Raw genomic sequence first — 17,969 nt, forward strand, 5'->3', positions numbered from 1 at the left:
GGTCTCATCTACCAGTCATTCCCCGTATATATATTTTGGACAGGTAAGTGTGGGCTCCGAGCAGGGTCCATGGGACCCAGAGGTCCCTTCCAGCCCCACAGCATGTGGAGCCTGCAGGCAGGCACTCACGTGGAGCAGGTTGCCTGCACTGTTGGAAGCCAGGGCTTTGGTCTCCACAGGTGGAAGGTGCAACTCTCAAAAGGAGCAAATCCTGTTCTGCAGATACTCCCTGCTCCTGAAAGTCAAATCCGCTACACTCCTGCATCCTGTGCTCTGCATCTCCCAGGCGCTAGCACTCCTGTGACAGGGCCAGGCTGCCGAGTTGCTGTCCGAGTTTTTCTCCACTCCCCCGGGCGGGGGAGGAGGCTGCAGCGGCCGAGCTGTGGCACAGCATACCAGGCCTTGATGTCAGTCATCCCAGCATCAACAGACTGTGCTTGTTAGTCCTGGGCTGGTGAGTGGGAAGTGAGTGGGTCAGGCTGATGAGGCTGACCTCCCCTTCCCTGTGCCAGAGAACTGCTCTTTTGTAGCAGCTCCATCTCAAACCCTTGCCCTGGCTTTTCCTAAGATCATTAGATTGCTGAATAGCCCCAAGCAATGCTTTGATCTGCAAGCAGGCTGCCTAGCCCAGTGGCAGCAGCTCTGTAGGACTCTTCAGACAACCTGTTTGCTTTGGGGCTCTGGCCCAGACTAATGTGGCTCTTGTGTCCCTGCAGCTCAGACTGGGTGGAGATCATCGAGCCCCGCTCCCAGGAGCGGATGTATGTGAACCTCACCACCGGGGAGTGCAGCTGGGAGCCCCCTCCCAACCTGAAGGTGCGCCAGTCAGACCAGAAGCAGTGGTGGGAACTCTTTGACCAGAACAACAACCGTTTCTACTACTACAATGCCATCACGCGGCAGACAGTGTGGCACCGGCCCCAGGGCTGTGACATTGTGCCCTTGGCACAGCTCCAGGCCATGAAGGGCAGCTCCCAGCCTGACTGCTGTGGCCAGGAGCACCGAGGCAGCACTGGCAGTGATGGCAGAAGCACCCCCATCCAAATGGCTGTCTTGCAGGAGATGGAGAAGGGCAAGTGGAACAGTACAGCAGAGAAGAGGAAAGATCCTGCCAGGTATGGGGAGAGCTTCAGCCTTTCTCTGTGTATATCTGTTGGGTGAATTTAGCTGCCGGGCAGGCCCTGTTAGGCAGGTTGGGAACCGTGCTTCCCCAGGAGGGTGCAGCACTGGGGTGAAGTACTGCCAGGCCCTCAGTCACTGCCGTGTGCCCTCATCTTCTTGGGGTACAGCTGTCTGCTGTCACCACTACCTACATGTCCCCAGCTTGGGCCAGGCCATCTTTGTGTGAGACACCATAAAAATACACGTCAAAAGATAATCTTTGCTCTGGGTGCTACAGCAGAAGGAGAGAGGAAGGCAGGAGTTCATGTAGCGATGAAAACACTCTCAAAAACGTGCAGCAGGGTTTGTTGGAATGGCATAGCTCCTGTGCAGGGGGTCAGGCTGCTGTTGGGTGCCGGTGAGCGGATCTGGTCTGACTACTTCCTTTCCTCCTTGCTCAGTTGCTGATGTCTTGCAGCTTCAGCCAGTGCGGGAGGTGGGACTGCAGGGACAGAGCTCCTGAGCACAGTTATGTGGTCTCATCAAGTCTGAAATAAAAGGCCAATAACAAGATGCTATTTTGTTTGACTAAGAGATTTTTTTTTTCCACTCAAACTAGTCTGACAGCAATTGGGGATTTTTTTATTGTATTGAAACCATGATTTCAGCTTCAGTGACACCAAAGTATCCCCCAGTCTCTGTTGGGTTGGCCCCTCTGCCTGGGATGCTGAGTGGGGCTGCTCTGCCTCCCTTCTCCTCTGTCTTGGCATCATCCTGCCCTGGAGGATGTGGTACTGGCAGCTATGGAGGCCATGCAGCAAGCAAAATTGGGTCATACTGAGAACTGATCTGAGGGCTAGAGCAGCGCTTGGGTAAGCCTGACTGTCCTGCCATATATGCTGGGATGGCTTGTCCTGGTTCTGGGCAGTGCAGCAAGTGCTAGCACCTTGGTTTTTGGATCAAGGCTGCCTCTCTCTGTGCCTGGTGCAGGCAAGGATAGAAAAAAAAATGCCAAGTTAATGAAAGCCACATAGGATGGCAGTTCTGGAAAGTATATGCACCCTGAAATGACGCTTATAATGTGTCTGCTGCTCCCTGCAAAGATGCTCCTGTATTCAGTCCAGATCTTAATGGCTGCAAGACACTGGTGATTCACATAAAGTGCACTACAAGGAACCCAACACTTTACTGGTGCTTGTGATGCTCCCTGTGCCTCCTGCCCCAGAAACAGCACCTCTGAGCTTCATATCCATCCAGAGAATGATCACTGCCCTGCCAAGAGAAATCCAGTAAATGTCTCAAGCTGTACCTAAGTAGTTCCCAGTTCTCTCAGGTCACCCCCAGTGTCTTGTGGGGGTGGATCACACAGTTGAGCTACAGGCACATGGGATTTGACATGAAACAGGTGACTTTACTTCCTTGTCTGTCTACAGCCTGGCACTCCAGGGCAGCCAAGGTGGGCACCATCAAAACTACATTACATGTTTCCTGAGAAATGAGTGTAAGAACCCTGATAGGGTATAAGATATTGTGAGCTTCACAGAGTCCAAAGTATTCCTGACTGTGCTGGTTTTAACACCAACTGCAATTAAACTCCAAATATGCCACTCCTCTTCCCCTCACTGTTTCTAGTAAGGGAGAGACAAAAGCAGAGATTACGGGTTGAATCAACAATTTACTGAAAGCATAAAGCAGTGGAGTAAGACACACACACACACAATAACAGCAATGTTAATAGCAACAGTATACAAAAAGAGGTGTTTTGCCCACAAAAAATTGTTCACTATTGGGAACAAAACCAAGACGGCAGATGTTCCTTGTAAGCTGCATCTGCGTGATTTTCTGGACAAAGGCAATGTGCTGGCCATTCGTGTGCTGGCCATGTGGCCACTGGGAACAAAGGCATGATGGTGGGAGAACTTCTGTGACTTACGTTTGCTACTCCCAGCCAGAAACCACAAAAACCAGTGACGTATCCCCTGAAAGCTGGATCGTCCAAGTAGGGTCCCGCAGCTGCTCTGCTGGGCTCAGTTCCACACAGGTAACCGTGCCACCATTTCTAGTGCCCAACCACACTAGAGGTCAACCCTGCAGGTCACTGTTGCTTTTTTGTCCTCCTGCTCAGATGCGCTCCTTTTGGCTCAGTTTGGCTGGGTTTGGTGGGGCTCCTTTCTGCTCGGCTTGGTGGGCTCAGCAGGGTTGGGGTCACTCCCACTGCTGGACTGTTCCTTTCCAGCAGCCTCCTCCTTGGCAGTGCTGTTGTTTCAGCACTGCGATCAATTTGGCTTTTCACCACTGTCCCTTTGAACACTGTGTTCTGTAGTTGTGTAGGGAGAAAACAGGAGGGGAACCGGCAGAGGAGCAAAGGGACGGGTCCTGCAGGGGTTGATGCCCATAGTCCTGCCTCTGGAGAGAGAGGCAAAATGACACGCTTCAGATGGGGTGCCTGGCTTTCCTTCCTGAAACCGTGACATGGTTCAGGAGGGAAAATGTTATTCTATACCATGATGTGCCTGGTATAGAGTACCAGCAGCACTAAGCTCTGTCCTTGCCTGCAACCAGGACACTGACTCAATCTCTCAGGAGGGAACATGTCCTCTTCTGCCTTTGTATGGGAAGTTGCTGTGCTTCAAGGGAAAAGGGATGCCAGTTTTGTCTCATCCGTTCAGCTCTCTCAGTAGGGAAGACCCTTCTACAGGGTCCCCTCCTATAGAAGGAAGGGGAGTGATGCAGTGTGGCCAGGAGTTTGCTGTACCTTTCCTTGCCTGCCAGGGCAGCCTCACCATCACTGCTGATTCTCCTGCAAGGAGGAGAAGTGGGAAGGAGTTCTAGTTTGTTCCATCCCTAAATCAGGTTTATGCAGCAATCTTGGGACACCTTGAGCCTGCAATGAATGGAAGGGCAGGTGCTGAGAAAGGCATGAGTGGCAGCTTGCATGGGAGCTCACAGGCTGCTTGGATATGAAGGCTCTTTCAGATTACAAGGTTCATACCAGTAAGCTGACATCTGCAAAATGTGCTTTCTTGGAAGCAGGAGATTGGGCACTGTTTCCTTGCACAACTATCGTGTGTTCTCCACTGTGTGAGCGAGGGTTGTGTAACTGGTTATAATGCAGAGTTTGATTTCCCTAGTTGAGCCTGACACCCAAGGAGAGATTTCTTGCCTTTTGCTGGCTTGTAAAATGGGGAGCAGAGAGCTGAGACAGAAGCAAATGCTCTCAGATGGGATCTAATGCCATTGCTGGGATGTCTGGTATACTAACAGCATAAGCACACTGAACTTTTCAGCTCTGTTGTCTGTGTTATTCTCCAAAGACAGCCTCAAGCATGTCCTCCTCTGCTCAGGAGAATTGCAGCTGCATAAACAGAGGGTGAACACATTGAGTGCTGTTGGTAGTATTTGACGTCTTTTTAGTTACTTGCCCAAGACACTTTTGCTTTTGTCTCTTAATGCCCATGCAAAAAATAGTGTTTTTCTTTCCTTCGTGTTTGTCATTCTGTGATAGATGGAGAGGCCAGCAGAGACTAGTGTAGTCCCCAAGAGGTGTCTCCTGCAAGCCCATCCGACAGAGATCTGGGGGAAGGGATTTCATTCTGGTTTTAATTGTATTTTGTGGTCGAGTTTTTTTCTTTTTTAAACTGGTTTTTACTGCTTTTCCTCTCTTGTGCCTTATATCAGCACTGCTGAATTTGTTGTGCCCCCTGCCACATCTCAGTGCTGTGAAACCCTCAGCAGCCTCGAGAAGAACAAAGAAGCTCCCCAAACCTTGCTGCCTGTTCCCTCTGTTTCTATCCCCATGCCACCCCTCCCTCACTGCCCCACAGCTTGCTGCTGCTCTTCCAGCTCTTGCAGTGGCTTGGAGCAGCCTTCTCTAGACATCTGCCTTTGGCCTCCCCAGGCAGCACAGGAGGGTAGACCCCTTAAGGAAATGGCAGTTTCTTGCAGCGGGGTAAGACACTGGTGCCATTGATCATCTCTGGAGCCTCCTGTTCACTCACCTTTGTCACAGCACCAGGAAAACAGCTACTAGAAAGGGCAGAGCTAAGGTGCAGGGCCTTTTCTCCAGGCTTCTGGGAAGGAAAAAAACAAACATTGGAGATCTGGAGCCTGGGAAGAGCTACTAGATATGCTGGGCCTGTTGGAGCTGGGTGCAGGCTGGGAAAATCAGTGCCAAATTGAGGCCGTTATATTGGAGCTACTTGAAAGCATTCCTCACAGGAACAGTTCCAGGGGATTCATCAAGGTCTCTGCTGCTGTTGGCTGAAGGGCTCAACTGAGAGGCTGCATTGGGACACTTCTCCACCACTGGCTTTGCTTTTTGTCGTGGCTTTCACAAGGACAAGACTGAATCTTCATGCTGGGAAGTCAGGAAGTCCCTGTTCTCTTCTGCTTGGTCTTTCCAGCAGCCTGGGGATGTAGTTGAAGGAAGCTGTCTCCAGACATGGCCCCAAGAAATCATTCATGGCTGGGGAAATGGCCTTTTGAAGACAGCTTTGTCTTTTCTGTGATGGTGCTTCTTTCCTCTCATCTCTGGCAGCCAGGGAGGCTGGAAATGATGTGTCCATGATGAGACTGATGTGCGAGGTGGCATACTGTACACATTTAGAAGTTTCCCTTCACCATCTCATTTCTGGGTGGGGGAGCATGGTGGCACTCGGTGACGTGGGAGTGGCACAGCTTCCCAGTTTCCTCTGGCCCCTGCAGGGCATCTAGGTGCTTTGCCTCTTACCAGTGTCCATGGTAGCCTAGCTGTGGCAATCCCACATGTTTCTGCTTTTCCTCAAAAAGAAGCAGTGTCATTGGGTGGGCTCTGCCAGCTCCAGGGGTTTGCAGCGGTCCAGAGCAGGCTGGCTCCCAGTGTGCACTTTGACCTAGGCCTGAAGGTGGGAGCATGTTGAAGCATGGACTGCAGGTGCCAAAATCCTGCTGCAGGGAGGCTTGCTGTTTGTGGCAGAGCCACTTCTTCATTGACTTGCTCTGGCTGTCTGTCTAACTTGTCTTGCTGTCCTGCCATCTGGGCTCAGGGCAGGTGCAGAGAGAGTCCTGTACCAGTGCAGAGATCCTGCTGCTCTCCATCATGTCCCACCCATGTGTCCAAGTCTGTGCTAAAGACCCAGCACATCTTCCTGTCCTGGGCAGGCCCAAAGTGAGGGATGTCCCTGATGAAGGGACTCTGGGCAGTGAGGAGCTGTTGTGCTTTGGAGTGCCTTTTGCCCTCCAGCTTGCTGGGGCTCACGGGTAGGTAGCTTGCCTGTGCAGGAGGCTATGAGCACAGTATCCTCTTTTCTTTTTCAGATCAAATCCCTCATCACTTATCTGAGGACTAAAATCTGGGCTGTGCTCTTTACCACAGATGCAGGGGCAGAGGTTGTTTCCAGCTGAGGTCCCACAAGGGCCCTAAAAGTTATAATGCCATGTTGGAGCAGAAACCCATCTCTGATGGGCAGGTTGGTGGCATTCTGCAGATGCCCAGGCCCACACCTGAGCAGTGACCTACAGGGATGTCTGCAGTGTTGCTCTGTGGGTGTGAATTGGGACAGATGGGGCAGGAGGTGGTGCCAGTGCCTGCTGTGTAGACAGGGAGGGGCTCCTTCCTGTGGCTCAGAGCTGAGCAAGGAGGTGGAGAGCTTCAGGCTGAGTTCCTGGTCATTTGATTTTCTGGTGCCAGACAGTGTGTGACGAGCCTGGATGGGGGGCACAAGTCTGGCCATGCTGTGTCTGGCTGAGGCGGGTCTGCCAAGCTTTGGCTGAGTGGATGATTGAGCTGTGCACAGCTGGCTGGGCCTGCAATGCTGCACATCAGGGAGAGGAAAAACTTTAGGAGGTGGCTTGTGGAATATGGGCATCCAGCACCTTTCCACAAAGCACAGGGTTATTTTCCAGCCCTGCCATAACTGGCAGTCTTGTAAGGCAGTGGGACACATCTGCAGCTCTGGGCTATCCCTCTGCAATCCAGCAACTGGGTAATGCTGGTCCAGATGCAATGATGGTTGCTGTAGGGTTGAGCTAAAATATGTCCCAGTCACACACTTGTGGCCTGCCTGCTGAGTAAGGAGCCTGTGGATTGCTCTGTCCTTTGTCACTCTCTCTTCTGTGCCATGAAACGAGAGACTGGCAAAGTCTCTCTCACTGATGCCGCCATGGAGGTGTCAGAAATCCTCTTTTAAAAGCCTACCAAGTGTTGCTGTTCTGGTTCTTCCTGTTAATCCAGGCACTCTTTGAGGAAGAGCCTGGTCTTCAGCAAAGATTGAGACTGGAGCGTGGCTGTGCACAGGGAGGATGCACTGGTGCAAGGAGCAGACCGTATCCCCCAGGGAGGGATATCTGGTGGGTTGTGGAGCTGGGTGTCCTCATGAATGGCGCCCTCATCCTGCTGTGACTGCTGGTGGTTCCGTGTGTGCATCCTCGCTTGGCACCACTGGCACTCAATCCCTGCATCAGGCATCATGCCCCACGATGTGGAGGACAAGCCACTGAGGGCTAAACAGGAATGGGAGAGCAGGGGCTGTGTTGGATGATGACTTGGGCAGATGGAGAGAGGCCAATCTCAAATTTGTCAATGTTACCCAAGCTGCTCTTGGCATAGGGCTTAGGTCAGCACTGGGCTGCAGTGCTGTGAAGAGAATGAAGGTGGAGGCTGGGAGACAGGCCTTCCTCATGGCAGTTGTATCACCATCTTGAAGTAGTGTCAGGAGCTCCCTTAAAATAAAATCCTTGGTGCCTCAGTGGGAGATACTTAAGAGGTCCCAGAGCAAGAGCGGGCCCCAGGGTTCAAAGCAGAGGAAGACAGCCCTTTCTCAACCTTCTCTGGCCACACCTGGGTAGTTGCACAAGAGAGCTGCATGGACTCTGTCCTGGGAAAGGAGCCAGCCCTGCAAAGACAGGTGCAGCAACTGTGATCTGAGTGTCGTGAGGCCTTTGGACCCTGGCCAGGGGTCAAGCACTGCACCCATGGCAGGGCAGTGCCAGTCAGCCTCGTCTGTGCCACTCATGGTGCCGTTGGGTCAAGATGGGATTCACAACAACACATTGCTAACAGAGCATGTTTTGCCAAAAATATGGTAAGCAGTGGATGGGGAAGGAGCACACCACCCCTTTAGGAGGGCAGTGATTGGGAGCCAGTGTGAGACTTTAGGTGTGGGATAGAGGATGTGGGGAAGGTGACTGGAGTGCACCAGGTGGAATAGGACACCCACAGTGATGTGGGGCAGGTGTGGGGAGTGCAGGGGGTGTGCAAATGCATTGGCAGGATAACCATGGGGAAAGGACAGGCAGAATACTCCAGGGAAGCTGTGCTGAAGGAGGAGGCTGGCACCTGGCCAGGTGAAAGGGCTCTGGAGAGTAGGAGCAGAGCAAGAGGGCTGGGGTGTCCAGATACCTTGGGGTTTGACAGGGAAGGCACAAGAGAGCCAAACATTGGCGGGGGACACCTCTGGACATGCAGCACAAGTGGGTGTGTGTTGTATTGCACTAAATAGTTATTTAGTTGTTTGCACTGGGTGTTTGGTAATTTGCACTGTTCACATGATTTCTATCCTGTCACCACATGGTCTTCCCCTTTCCACCCCCTCAAGTGTCACTGGTGGTGATCTCTCCCCTGGTCAGTACCTCCCCCCGCCCCTCCTCACTGGTATCCCATTGGCTGTGGTCCTCTTCCTCTGCCCCCCCCATTCCCCTGGGTATGAAAGTCCCCCCATGAGAAGGGGACGTTCTCTTTTCCACCTGGGTCTCTTTTGCACCTGTGTCTCTTTTCCATCTGGTGGTCTCCTGGAAATAAACTGAGGACATTTTGTCCCCATGTGGAGAAGAGCGCTTCTCATCTTTTGCCTTTGTCCATGTAAGATCGTGTGGCCTGGGGTCCATAGCTAGCCGGATTGGACCCAAACAGCCCGTCCAGTCACGGATTCTTACGGGTGTGTCTGCCAGCACAGAGGCCATAAAGGACAGGTCAGCAATATGGAGTGGGGAGCAAGGTCAAGGTACAAACAGCAAAATATCTATGAAGGTGTTAGGGGAACATCTCCTCTTTCAAATGGAACACATGCAGTACACCCTCAGGTGATGGCTGGTAGCACGTACATGGAGGTAGGGCACAATTCAAGTGGAGCTGGGTCAGATTCAAGTGGACCTTCCTGGGGACTGTGGTGCCTTGGAAAATCTGGAAGCTCAGCTGATTTAATCCTTTCCATTCCCTTTTCCTCGGAGCTCACAAACACAGACTGGCTGTGGTCACAGCCTGACAGCAGGTTGTTGTTGCTACACTGTAGACTATATCCTGGGAACTGGGGGGTTGCAGTGGGCACGTTGCTTTGTGGTGGATCCCAAGTACTGCCATGGATCAGAGGTGATACTCCCTGCAGAGGAGGGTTTCAGCCATGAGAGCTGAGCAGGACCAGTTGGTGTGGCCAGGGGTACCAGATCCGAGTGCATCTGGACAAAATTGGGTGGAGGTGTGGCAGGTTGTGTGGGAATGTAAGCTGTGAGTGGAGAATGGCCACCCCCATCTGCATCCCATAGACCTCATAGGTTTCTCTACAAAATAAATGCATATGTAGAAACTTAAATTAAAAAATGGCATGATCTGGAAGGACTGTCATCATAGTTGGATAATCTGAAGGCCAGTACTTCAGGGGAATATTCAGGCACTTTGAGACTAACAATTTGGTATTTAGGCAGATGTAGAAGGTACTTCAGTACATACAGTTCTTAATAATTGTGTGTATTTGTATATTTCTTTTTTTAGGGAGACTCCTACCCACTGGCAGCCTCTGCCAGGCACGAAAGCATCCATGTTGGTCAAAGTGAACAGTTTGAGGCAGATGCAGAACTTTTCAAACAGTTCTCTTCAGCTGCAGGGTACTCCGAAGCCCAACAGCCCAAAATCTCTTCCTAAACCTGCTATATATGCTCAGCCTCAATCCAAATCCCAGAGCTCTGGAGCCACAAAGCAAATGCCTGCTGGAGAAACAAAGCAGTCTATGCAGATCAAAAAGACGGAGAGTGGTGGGTTTTGCCTGGTGATGATGAATGGTCCTACTTCTCAAACGCCTCCAGGAAGCCGGACAGGAACCCCCCAGCCTGCATCCCCCACATATGCCTCTCCTGCACCTATATATGATGAGCCATCTTTAGAGTTGCCAATTTACGATGAGCCTCCGGTAGATATGGACACCGAAAGTATTTGTGTGAGTGGGATGTCTCCACCAAGGTCACCAAGCAATAGCTTAAAAAAGCAGCTGCAACCAGCCAAATTATTGCAGCATCCCAGTATGCAACAACAGCAAGCTGCAAAGAAGCATGCAAGAAATCCCTCTTCCACTGAGTACAGCCCAGCTGGCAGAGAATACATAAAACATATGGTAAACGTTGACCAACCTGTCAAACTCTCCCACTCTTCTGCTGCAACAACGGATACCTCCACTAAACTGCCTGGTCACCTTGCTTCAAAGGACAGCTTCAAGGAGTCTTGGAGAATCTTGGAAGCCAATGTCCTCAAGAATATGGAACTCCACCACAGTCGGCAAAACAGCCTGCAGACTCAAGAGTACCCAACTGGCCATCAGGATTCTGGTTATTCAACTGGCCCTTCTCCAAGCTTGAGAAAAAGGAAAGGAAGAAGGCAAGGAACAGGTCAAGCAAGACCTGGCTCTGTGGGCAGCAGCAGTGAGCTCACAGCTCTGAATGATAAAGTGATCGCTGAGATGCGTGCTGTGGTGGGCAGGTCAGCAGCTTGCAGGGGAAGCAAAGCCAGCCTGGATGCTGGGAGTCTGGAGACCGGTGTTCCAGCAGAGAGCAGCAAGGTCAGGTTTCAGTCTGACCACTTGAAAAAATGCATCAACCAAAGCTCCAGGGATGATGTCACAGCCAGCAACAAGTCTCTGTACAGACAGGAGCTGGAGGTTAGGGAATTCTTTCCCAGCAGTGTGGCTGCTCCACAGGATACAATGAGGCAGAAGAGAACTTTTGAGAAAATAGATTCTTTAGAAAAGAATGTCACCAGCCAGACAAGCTTGGCTTCATCAGGTGCCACACGCCATTCCTCACAGGTACCTCCCCCATCTGTGCATTGTTAAATTTTTTTCTTTGCTATACTTGCTAGACTCATCATACATACCCTGGTTCTGAGGGGGTTTAATTCCAGGGGCATGCTGCAGGCAAGACACGTCTGTTCCTGCAGAATAGCAAACAGGTCATAAAGCTTCACAGCTTTGCTTGTGGAAACCCTGTTTGAGCCCAGTGGCTTGAGAGGAAGGAGAATTGTGGGATAGGGCTCATGTCCAGCAAGGCCTCAGTACTGTGGGTAGCTCTGCTCTGTTATTTGGGTAAATGTGCTTGCTTGATCATGTTACTGTCACTCATGTCTTCTCTCATACCTACTTTCTTCACTGGAATTGAAGTCTGAGTTGGTGGGTATGGCATCAAGATTTGCGTAGCCACATGACAGCAATTCCTCTTTTTCTCTCTCTCTTTTTTCAAATGGCTCCTCATATGCATTTCTCCCTCCCAATTCCTGAACATGGAATAGCAGTATTTAGAAAATCAGTGTCAGTGGCTCTAGCATCTTGTTGGAAATAGCTATTTTAAAGCCCCATTAGTGTGCCTACATAAGGGGAGTAGTTTTTTCTCTCTAACCCACCACTTCTGCAGGATTATTTTGCCATCTTTTTTCCTACTTGGATTCAAAGGAATGTCCTGCTTCCTGGTTTTAGTTCAGATTTAGGTTATTTGTAGATAGCTTTATATCACCTGAAGCTTTTGCCCTGTTTTTTCTTAGCTCACTCTTCCAGTCATTTTGCTCCCATTTTGAACAACCAGGGTCTTTGCATCAGTTTCATAAGGCAGAGCTGATAATCATCCTCCATGCTGAAAAGTGGCTTCTTAATTTTTTTCTGGTTTTTCTCCTGTTTGCTATTACAAAATCTTTCATGAAGAAACTTGGAAAAGCTCCTTGACTATTCCAGATTCCTTCAGCAGACCTGTGAGGTGTAACTTTTCTTAGAAAGCCAGGCTGACACCTCTCCGCTCTATTAGATTTATCTGTATGTGTTCTCTTTATTGCCATTTTGGATCAATAAGTGCCTTGCTTTCATCTGAAACTTTTTGGAAAACTGATATCATGTTTCCACATTTCCCACTTTTCAGGCAGAGACACATCAAGTTTACATGACTTACATGTTACTGTTAATAGTTCAGCAATTTTATTTCATAGCCTCTTTAGACTTGGTAGGAAACTGCTCTCCAGGCTGTGTTACACCCTGTTACATTGACAGGGAGAGCTGTAAATTGATTATGCACAAGAGATGGTGTGTTGGGGATAGGCTGTGAATGTCCTTGAAAGTGAAGAAAAATAATGCATATGTGGTAATATGGAGAAGCAGAAAATGAAAGGAGACAGATGTTGTGGTAGAGGCAAATAGAGTCAATTAAAAAAAATATTCACAGAAATACTCAAGAATCCAAGTAAGGAGGGGAGGAACTTGCAGAAAATATAGCAGCAAAATCACTGCCTCACCTGAAAATAACATCAAGTGTCTTGAGTGAGCAGTGATGTCTTGTGCTGGGCTTGCATGATAGAGAGGAAAATCAGGAGATAAGAAAACTCATTATCAGAGGAGGGTGGGTAGAAGTTCTGGGACAGGCTAAACAGAGATGGCTGTGGACAAGACATGAGAGAGAAGCCTCAGAGAGAGCAGAGGAGAGAACTCAGAGCCTCCTGAACCTCAAGATAGTATGAGGAGGTGACTCCTCAGAACGAACATGCTGAAGGAGCATGTAGGGTGATAGAAGGAAAACCAACTCCAGGCAAGTAAGTTGCTTTGAAGGAGACTGAGGATGTTGAGATGGCAGTCAATGTGTTGAGTGAATTCAGAGAGGGTGAGGAGATAGAGGAGTAACTCAAGGGATAAAAAAACCAAAGTAAAAAGCTAGGAAAGATTATTGTGCCCCGGGTTTGCAGTGAGGGGTGGAATGTGATGTGTGCTAATCCTATCATCTGCATGCAGAGTCATGTGGGGTGTGAGATGGGAAAGGGCTGGACTGCAGAAGCCTCTGTCTTGAATTCAGGAGTTCCTCTATACTAAGAAGGAAATACTAACTTGCTCTAAACTTCTAAGAACTAATGTGTGTTTTGGGGTTAACCGTAGACCAGTGTCCCACCCTCCTTTTGGGCTCCTGGAGCTCCATTGGAACTGAGGAGTGAGGAGTGCAGAGATACTTGGTTCCTTGGTCTGCTACTCTGGAAATCAGCTCACCTCCTGCCTGTCCCTGTAAACTTGGCGACAGCTGGGACACTCAACCCTGTTGCTCTGTGTCCTTCCCTTAGGGACAGCATTAGTGTGTGGCTGTGCCAGCCATGCTCTTTCAGAACTACAGGTGTTATTTACCAATTCTACATGTACCAAGTCATGTTTGTACAGATTCACCACTGTGCAGTTGCTGGCAGCTTCATGTCTTGCTGTGGATAATTTCCCTAGCCGGGTAAGGAGTCACCTAAGCTGCTTTTAACATGTCTGTTCTTCTTTGCAGCCTGAGACCATAGAGCTGGAGCCCAAGCAGGAGGGCAGTAGCCAGCATGGTGGCTGTGTGGGGTGCCATTTCCCTTACAACACCCTACGGAAGCCCATCTCTCAGAGCAGCATGGCGGATTGGGCTTCCAAAAACCTGAACATGCACACGCAAGGCATCTTCCGACGAAGGATCTCCATCTCCAACATGCTGTCCTGGAATGGCGGCTCCATTAAAAAGCCAATGCTCATCACTAGCAACCGGACCATCAAAAAAGAGGCATGTGAGATGTTCAAACTGGTGCAGAACTACATGGGAGATCGTCAGACTCGCATGGACCGCAATCACGTGGCATTGGTCACAGTCACCAAGTGCTGGAGCATGCAAGGCTTACGGGATGAGCTCTACATACAGCTGATCCGGCAGACAACAGATAACATGTGCTACCGAAGCCTGGCATGGGGCTGGGAATTGATGGCCATCAGTCTGGCCTTTTTTTCCCCATCACCCAAATTTCAGTCTTACCTGGAAGGTTACATTTACCGCCACCTTGACAGTGATGAAAAGAGTAAGTGCTTCATGCACCTCCTCTGTATGCAGCAGCATCTTGGTGGGTTGTGCCACATAGTCAAGGTTGTCTGGGTTTTAAAAGTACAGGTAGTTCCCAGCTAGTGCTGTGGGCTCTGTCAGTGAGAGCACAGTGTGTTATCTGAGTTCACCTTTCATTGGTGGGATGAAGCTGCCCCAAGCTTGTTTCTGGAAAAGAAATGCGAGCACCACACTGTGCTCACCTCACCCATCAGCTCTGAAATGAGCTGATGTAAACCCTCCAAAGGCAGAGCTTTTCTGGGTTCTCTGATGACATAATTTACTTTTAAATTCCTTGAAGCTGGCAAAAAAAAGGATTGTTAGTATCTAAGTTTCTAAGGGAGCCATTGCAGACACTGAGAACAGACCTTGGCTGTCTGGGGATCCTGAAGAACACAGGCTTTTAGTGTGAAGAGATGCAATTTATCTATCTTTCAGAAGTTTGGGGACCAGCCCAGCTTATATTCTGTTATTACCCCAATTTTAAATTGCTATAGCATCTGGCTGGGAGGGGGGAGGCATGAAGAAAAGAAAAAAAGCTAAGTGCCAGCCTGGAGAGTATTAACTGGTATTTATTGGCTTATTTCCCACTATTTCAGCTGCACTCACTGTGTCTTGTCCAGTCTCAGGCTAGAAACAGACACCTGTTTTCCCCTTGATCTCTGGGAACATGCTGTGTTTGAAGCCCCCCCAGGGCTCCAGGATGGCTGCAGGAATTCTGCCTCAGCACCCCTCTGCCCCTGCTTATGAGCATGGTGGCAGGGATTGGACCAAGGGGCAAGTGGTACACTGGCAGTATTTGCCTTCTTTTTTTTATGATTATAGCCTTAATGTGGGATTTCTTCACCGAACTGCCAGGTGTGCAGCACTAGTTTGGGTTTTATAAATATTTTCAGCCATTGTCACTTCTGTTCAAAACCATTCTATCCAGCTGTGCTTTGCCCAGAATGCAGGCAACGAGGAGGAGTACTCTGAGATATTGAGAAGATGGTTCTTTTGCTGGTGTTTAGGCAGGAGGTTTATTTAGGTATGAACTTTTCAACTGTTTGGCCATTTGGAGAAGCTGAATGATGTTCTGAGCCCCTCATTCAGGTTCATTGGAAGCTGGCTCAGGTGCAGGACCTTGCCCCTGATGGAGCTTCTTATGCTGGAGTCAGGCTGTCTGCCATATCTAAGAGCAATTCTGTATTTTGGTATTTTAGTATATACCACATTATTAATCCAGACCCTCTTCTGAATTTTCAGTTGCCCAGCACATCAAGGAGCTTGTGGATCTGAAAAACAAGAAGATCACAAAATCCAGGAAAAAGAGGAAACAAAACACAGAGGATGAAGGTAGGGAGAGGCACAGGGAGCTGAGAGAGAGGTTTACACTGACTTTGGGCAGGTGGCAATGCTGAGCTCTGCTGAAAATCAGACAATTTCTTTAAATACAGAGACTTGGATTTGGGAGAATTTATCTGGTGGTAGGCTGGTGTTCAAGGTTAGACCAGAGCATGGATCAGCAGTGTGCGTGGCAGCTGGGCTGCATTTGGGACAGGTGGGGGCCCTTTCAGTCACAATTGTGCAAGTTGTGTCAGGGATTTTCAGTTGTATGCAGACCTGGAGCTGTAATTCTCTGATCTGTGCATGCCACGTTTCCTGGAGCGTATTCTGGTGCTAGAAGCCATATGAGCCAGTGTGTTGAAAAGAACCTGTCTCAGTTGTTTTAATGGATAAATTAAATCCAGTAAATCACTGCCTAACCTGAGGCTCTTCCTAGAGGGTGCTGGTACCTGGTGAAGGACACTGCCTTTTTCTCTCCAGAACTGGCTGACACACTTTCTGAGCTCTGCAGCTCAGGGCTTGCCCTGACATCTGGGTGGAATGAACAAGAGCTCGTACATTCCGCCGGACTTAGTTTAATTGCTGGCTGCAGGATAATGCTTTTTCTGGCTAAAGCCTTACTAGACGAAGTCCATTCAATACTTTTTATATGGCTTTTGGGAAACTTCAGTTAGCCCTGTGAACTCCTCTCAGACAGCAGTATATATCAAGTAGCTTCAGTGTTTTAAGTCTGTGAGAGCTGGAGTCCAGCTTCCTGCATTCCTCAGCCCTCCCTGACACCAGCAGACAGCTGCTGCCTATCATGGCTTTGCTGTGTCATTGCTGTGTCACCCTGTTTCATGAGGCAGCTGCAAGTCAAGGGTAGGGCTGAGGACAGCCCTGGGTTGAAGCTCCTGCACTAACAGTGTTCATTGTTTCTCTCTCTGTGGTGGGATTCAGAGCAGGGACCTGCAATTGCATGGAAGGATTATATTTCTGGTAGGGATTTGTGGTTTTTCTTTCCTGTTCAGGCCCAGGAGAGTTCAGACCATTCTGAGCCTTTGAAAATTCATTTTGCCTGTGCTTCGAGGGACTAAGACATCTGTATGAGACAGCTCCATGGAGATTGTTCTGTTCAGCAGGGTGTGCTGCCTGTGGGCTGAGCAGGCTGTTCTGTGCAATTACGTGTCTAAATTGTGTGTGCTGGAGATGTGCTTAGGAAAACAGATGTGGTTTTTACCTAAAAACAAACGTTAAATTTAAAGTTTTAAAAAAATACAAACAAAACCAAACATCAGCAGTAAGACTTTTTGTAGGCCCCTTCCAACTCAGGATTTTCTATGGTGCCTCTGATACATATTTATATATATATATGAAATGTTATGAAAAAGGCATGCCAGGATAACTTTATAAAGTTTCCAGAAGGAAGCACTTGAAAGTCAGCTGTGCCTGTGTGGACTTAGTTGGGGCTCTGGTGACAGGTCACACACATAGAATCACGGAATCACTAAGGCTGGAAAAATTCTCTAAAGTAATTGAGTCCAGCTGTTCCCACAACACTCTCAAGGCCACCACCAAGTTATGTCCCCAGGTGCCATATCCATACATTTTCTTAAGACTTCCAAGAATGGAGGTTCCACCACTGCCCTGAGCAGCCTGTGTTCCAATGCCTAATTACCATTGCAATGAAGAAATTTTCTCTTCTATCCAATCTAAATGTGCCCTGGCTCAGCTTGAGGCTGTGTACTCCTGTCTTTCTGGCCCAGGAGGTTGCTCTGGCAGGGACCAGGCTGTGAGTTGTTCTGCAGGGATTCAACAGCGGAGGCAGCAGGACTGGCAGCTCACTCAAAACAGCTTGTTCGCAGTGACTGAAACTCTGAGGACTTTTCCTAGAGACTGACCTCAGAATTGCACCTGAAGTAAGGGGGAATCTTGCAGAAACATACCATGTTCTCTCTGCTGCTGGCTGGAAAGGTCAGGTTTTTCCTTGGAACACCTACTTCTGTTTGACCAGCCCTGCTTTCCAGATGTATGAGGGGTGGGTAGGATGCATCTGAAGCTGCAAGGCTGTTGTGAGAAGTTTCTTAGTGGCTCTGAAATACTAAGATGCTTATGGATGTTGTAGCATCAGTTTAGCAGAGAAATCCACAAGGAAATAAAATGTACTGACTTCAGTCAGAATTGAATAGAAGATAAGTAGGCATCCATGTAAGTCTTTCAGTGAAAAGTTGAGTTGAAGCACTGATTCCCCACACATGCACACATACTCCTTTCAGTCCAGAAGCTCATAGGTGAGTAAACATTTACCACCTGACATATACCCAGAGAAAGAATTCTGAAGTTTCCCACACTTAACCTCTGCAGTATTCATCTTCTAGCTTAATTCTCTGTGAGTAAATGAAATACAAATGTGATGCAAGGTCTTTTCATGCATGAATAACCTGTTGGCAGGCAGAAGAATAATGGGTAGG

General features: G+C 49.1%; 1 protein-coding gene across 1 annotated transcript in view; it reads left to right on the top strand.

The window, feature by feature from the left end:
- Nucleotides 1-17,969, top strand: part of LOC120497717 (rho GTPase-activating protein 39-like) — a 53,745-nt gene that overhangs the window by 25,410 nt on the left and 10,366 nt on the right. The window contains exons 2-5 of the mRNA XM_039699512.1: nt 717-1,115; nt 9,845-11,147; nt 13,627-14,173; nt 15,439-15,528. Of these exons, the coding sequence (XP_039555446.1) occupies nt 717-1,115; nt 9,845-11,147; nt 13,627-14,173; nt 15,439-15,528 (2,339 nt within the window). The remainder of the gene's footprint in view (nt 1-716; nt 1,116-9,844; nt 11,148-13,626; nt 14,174-15,438; nt 15,529-17,969) is intronic.

This window comes from Passer montanus, unplaced genomic scaffold, assembly GCF_014805655.1.
Source record: "Passer montanus isolate IOZ18808 unplaced genomic scaffold, ASM1480565v1 scaffold136, whole genome shotgun sequence".
NCBI classification, from domain to species: domain Eukaryota; kingdom Metazoa; phylum Chordata; class Aves; order Passeriformes; family Passeridae; genus Passer; species Passer montanus.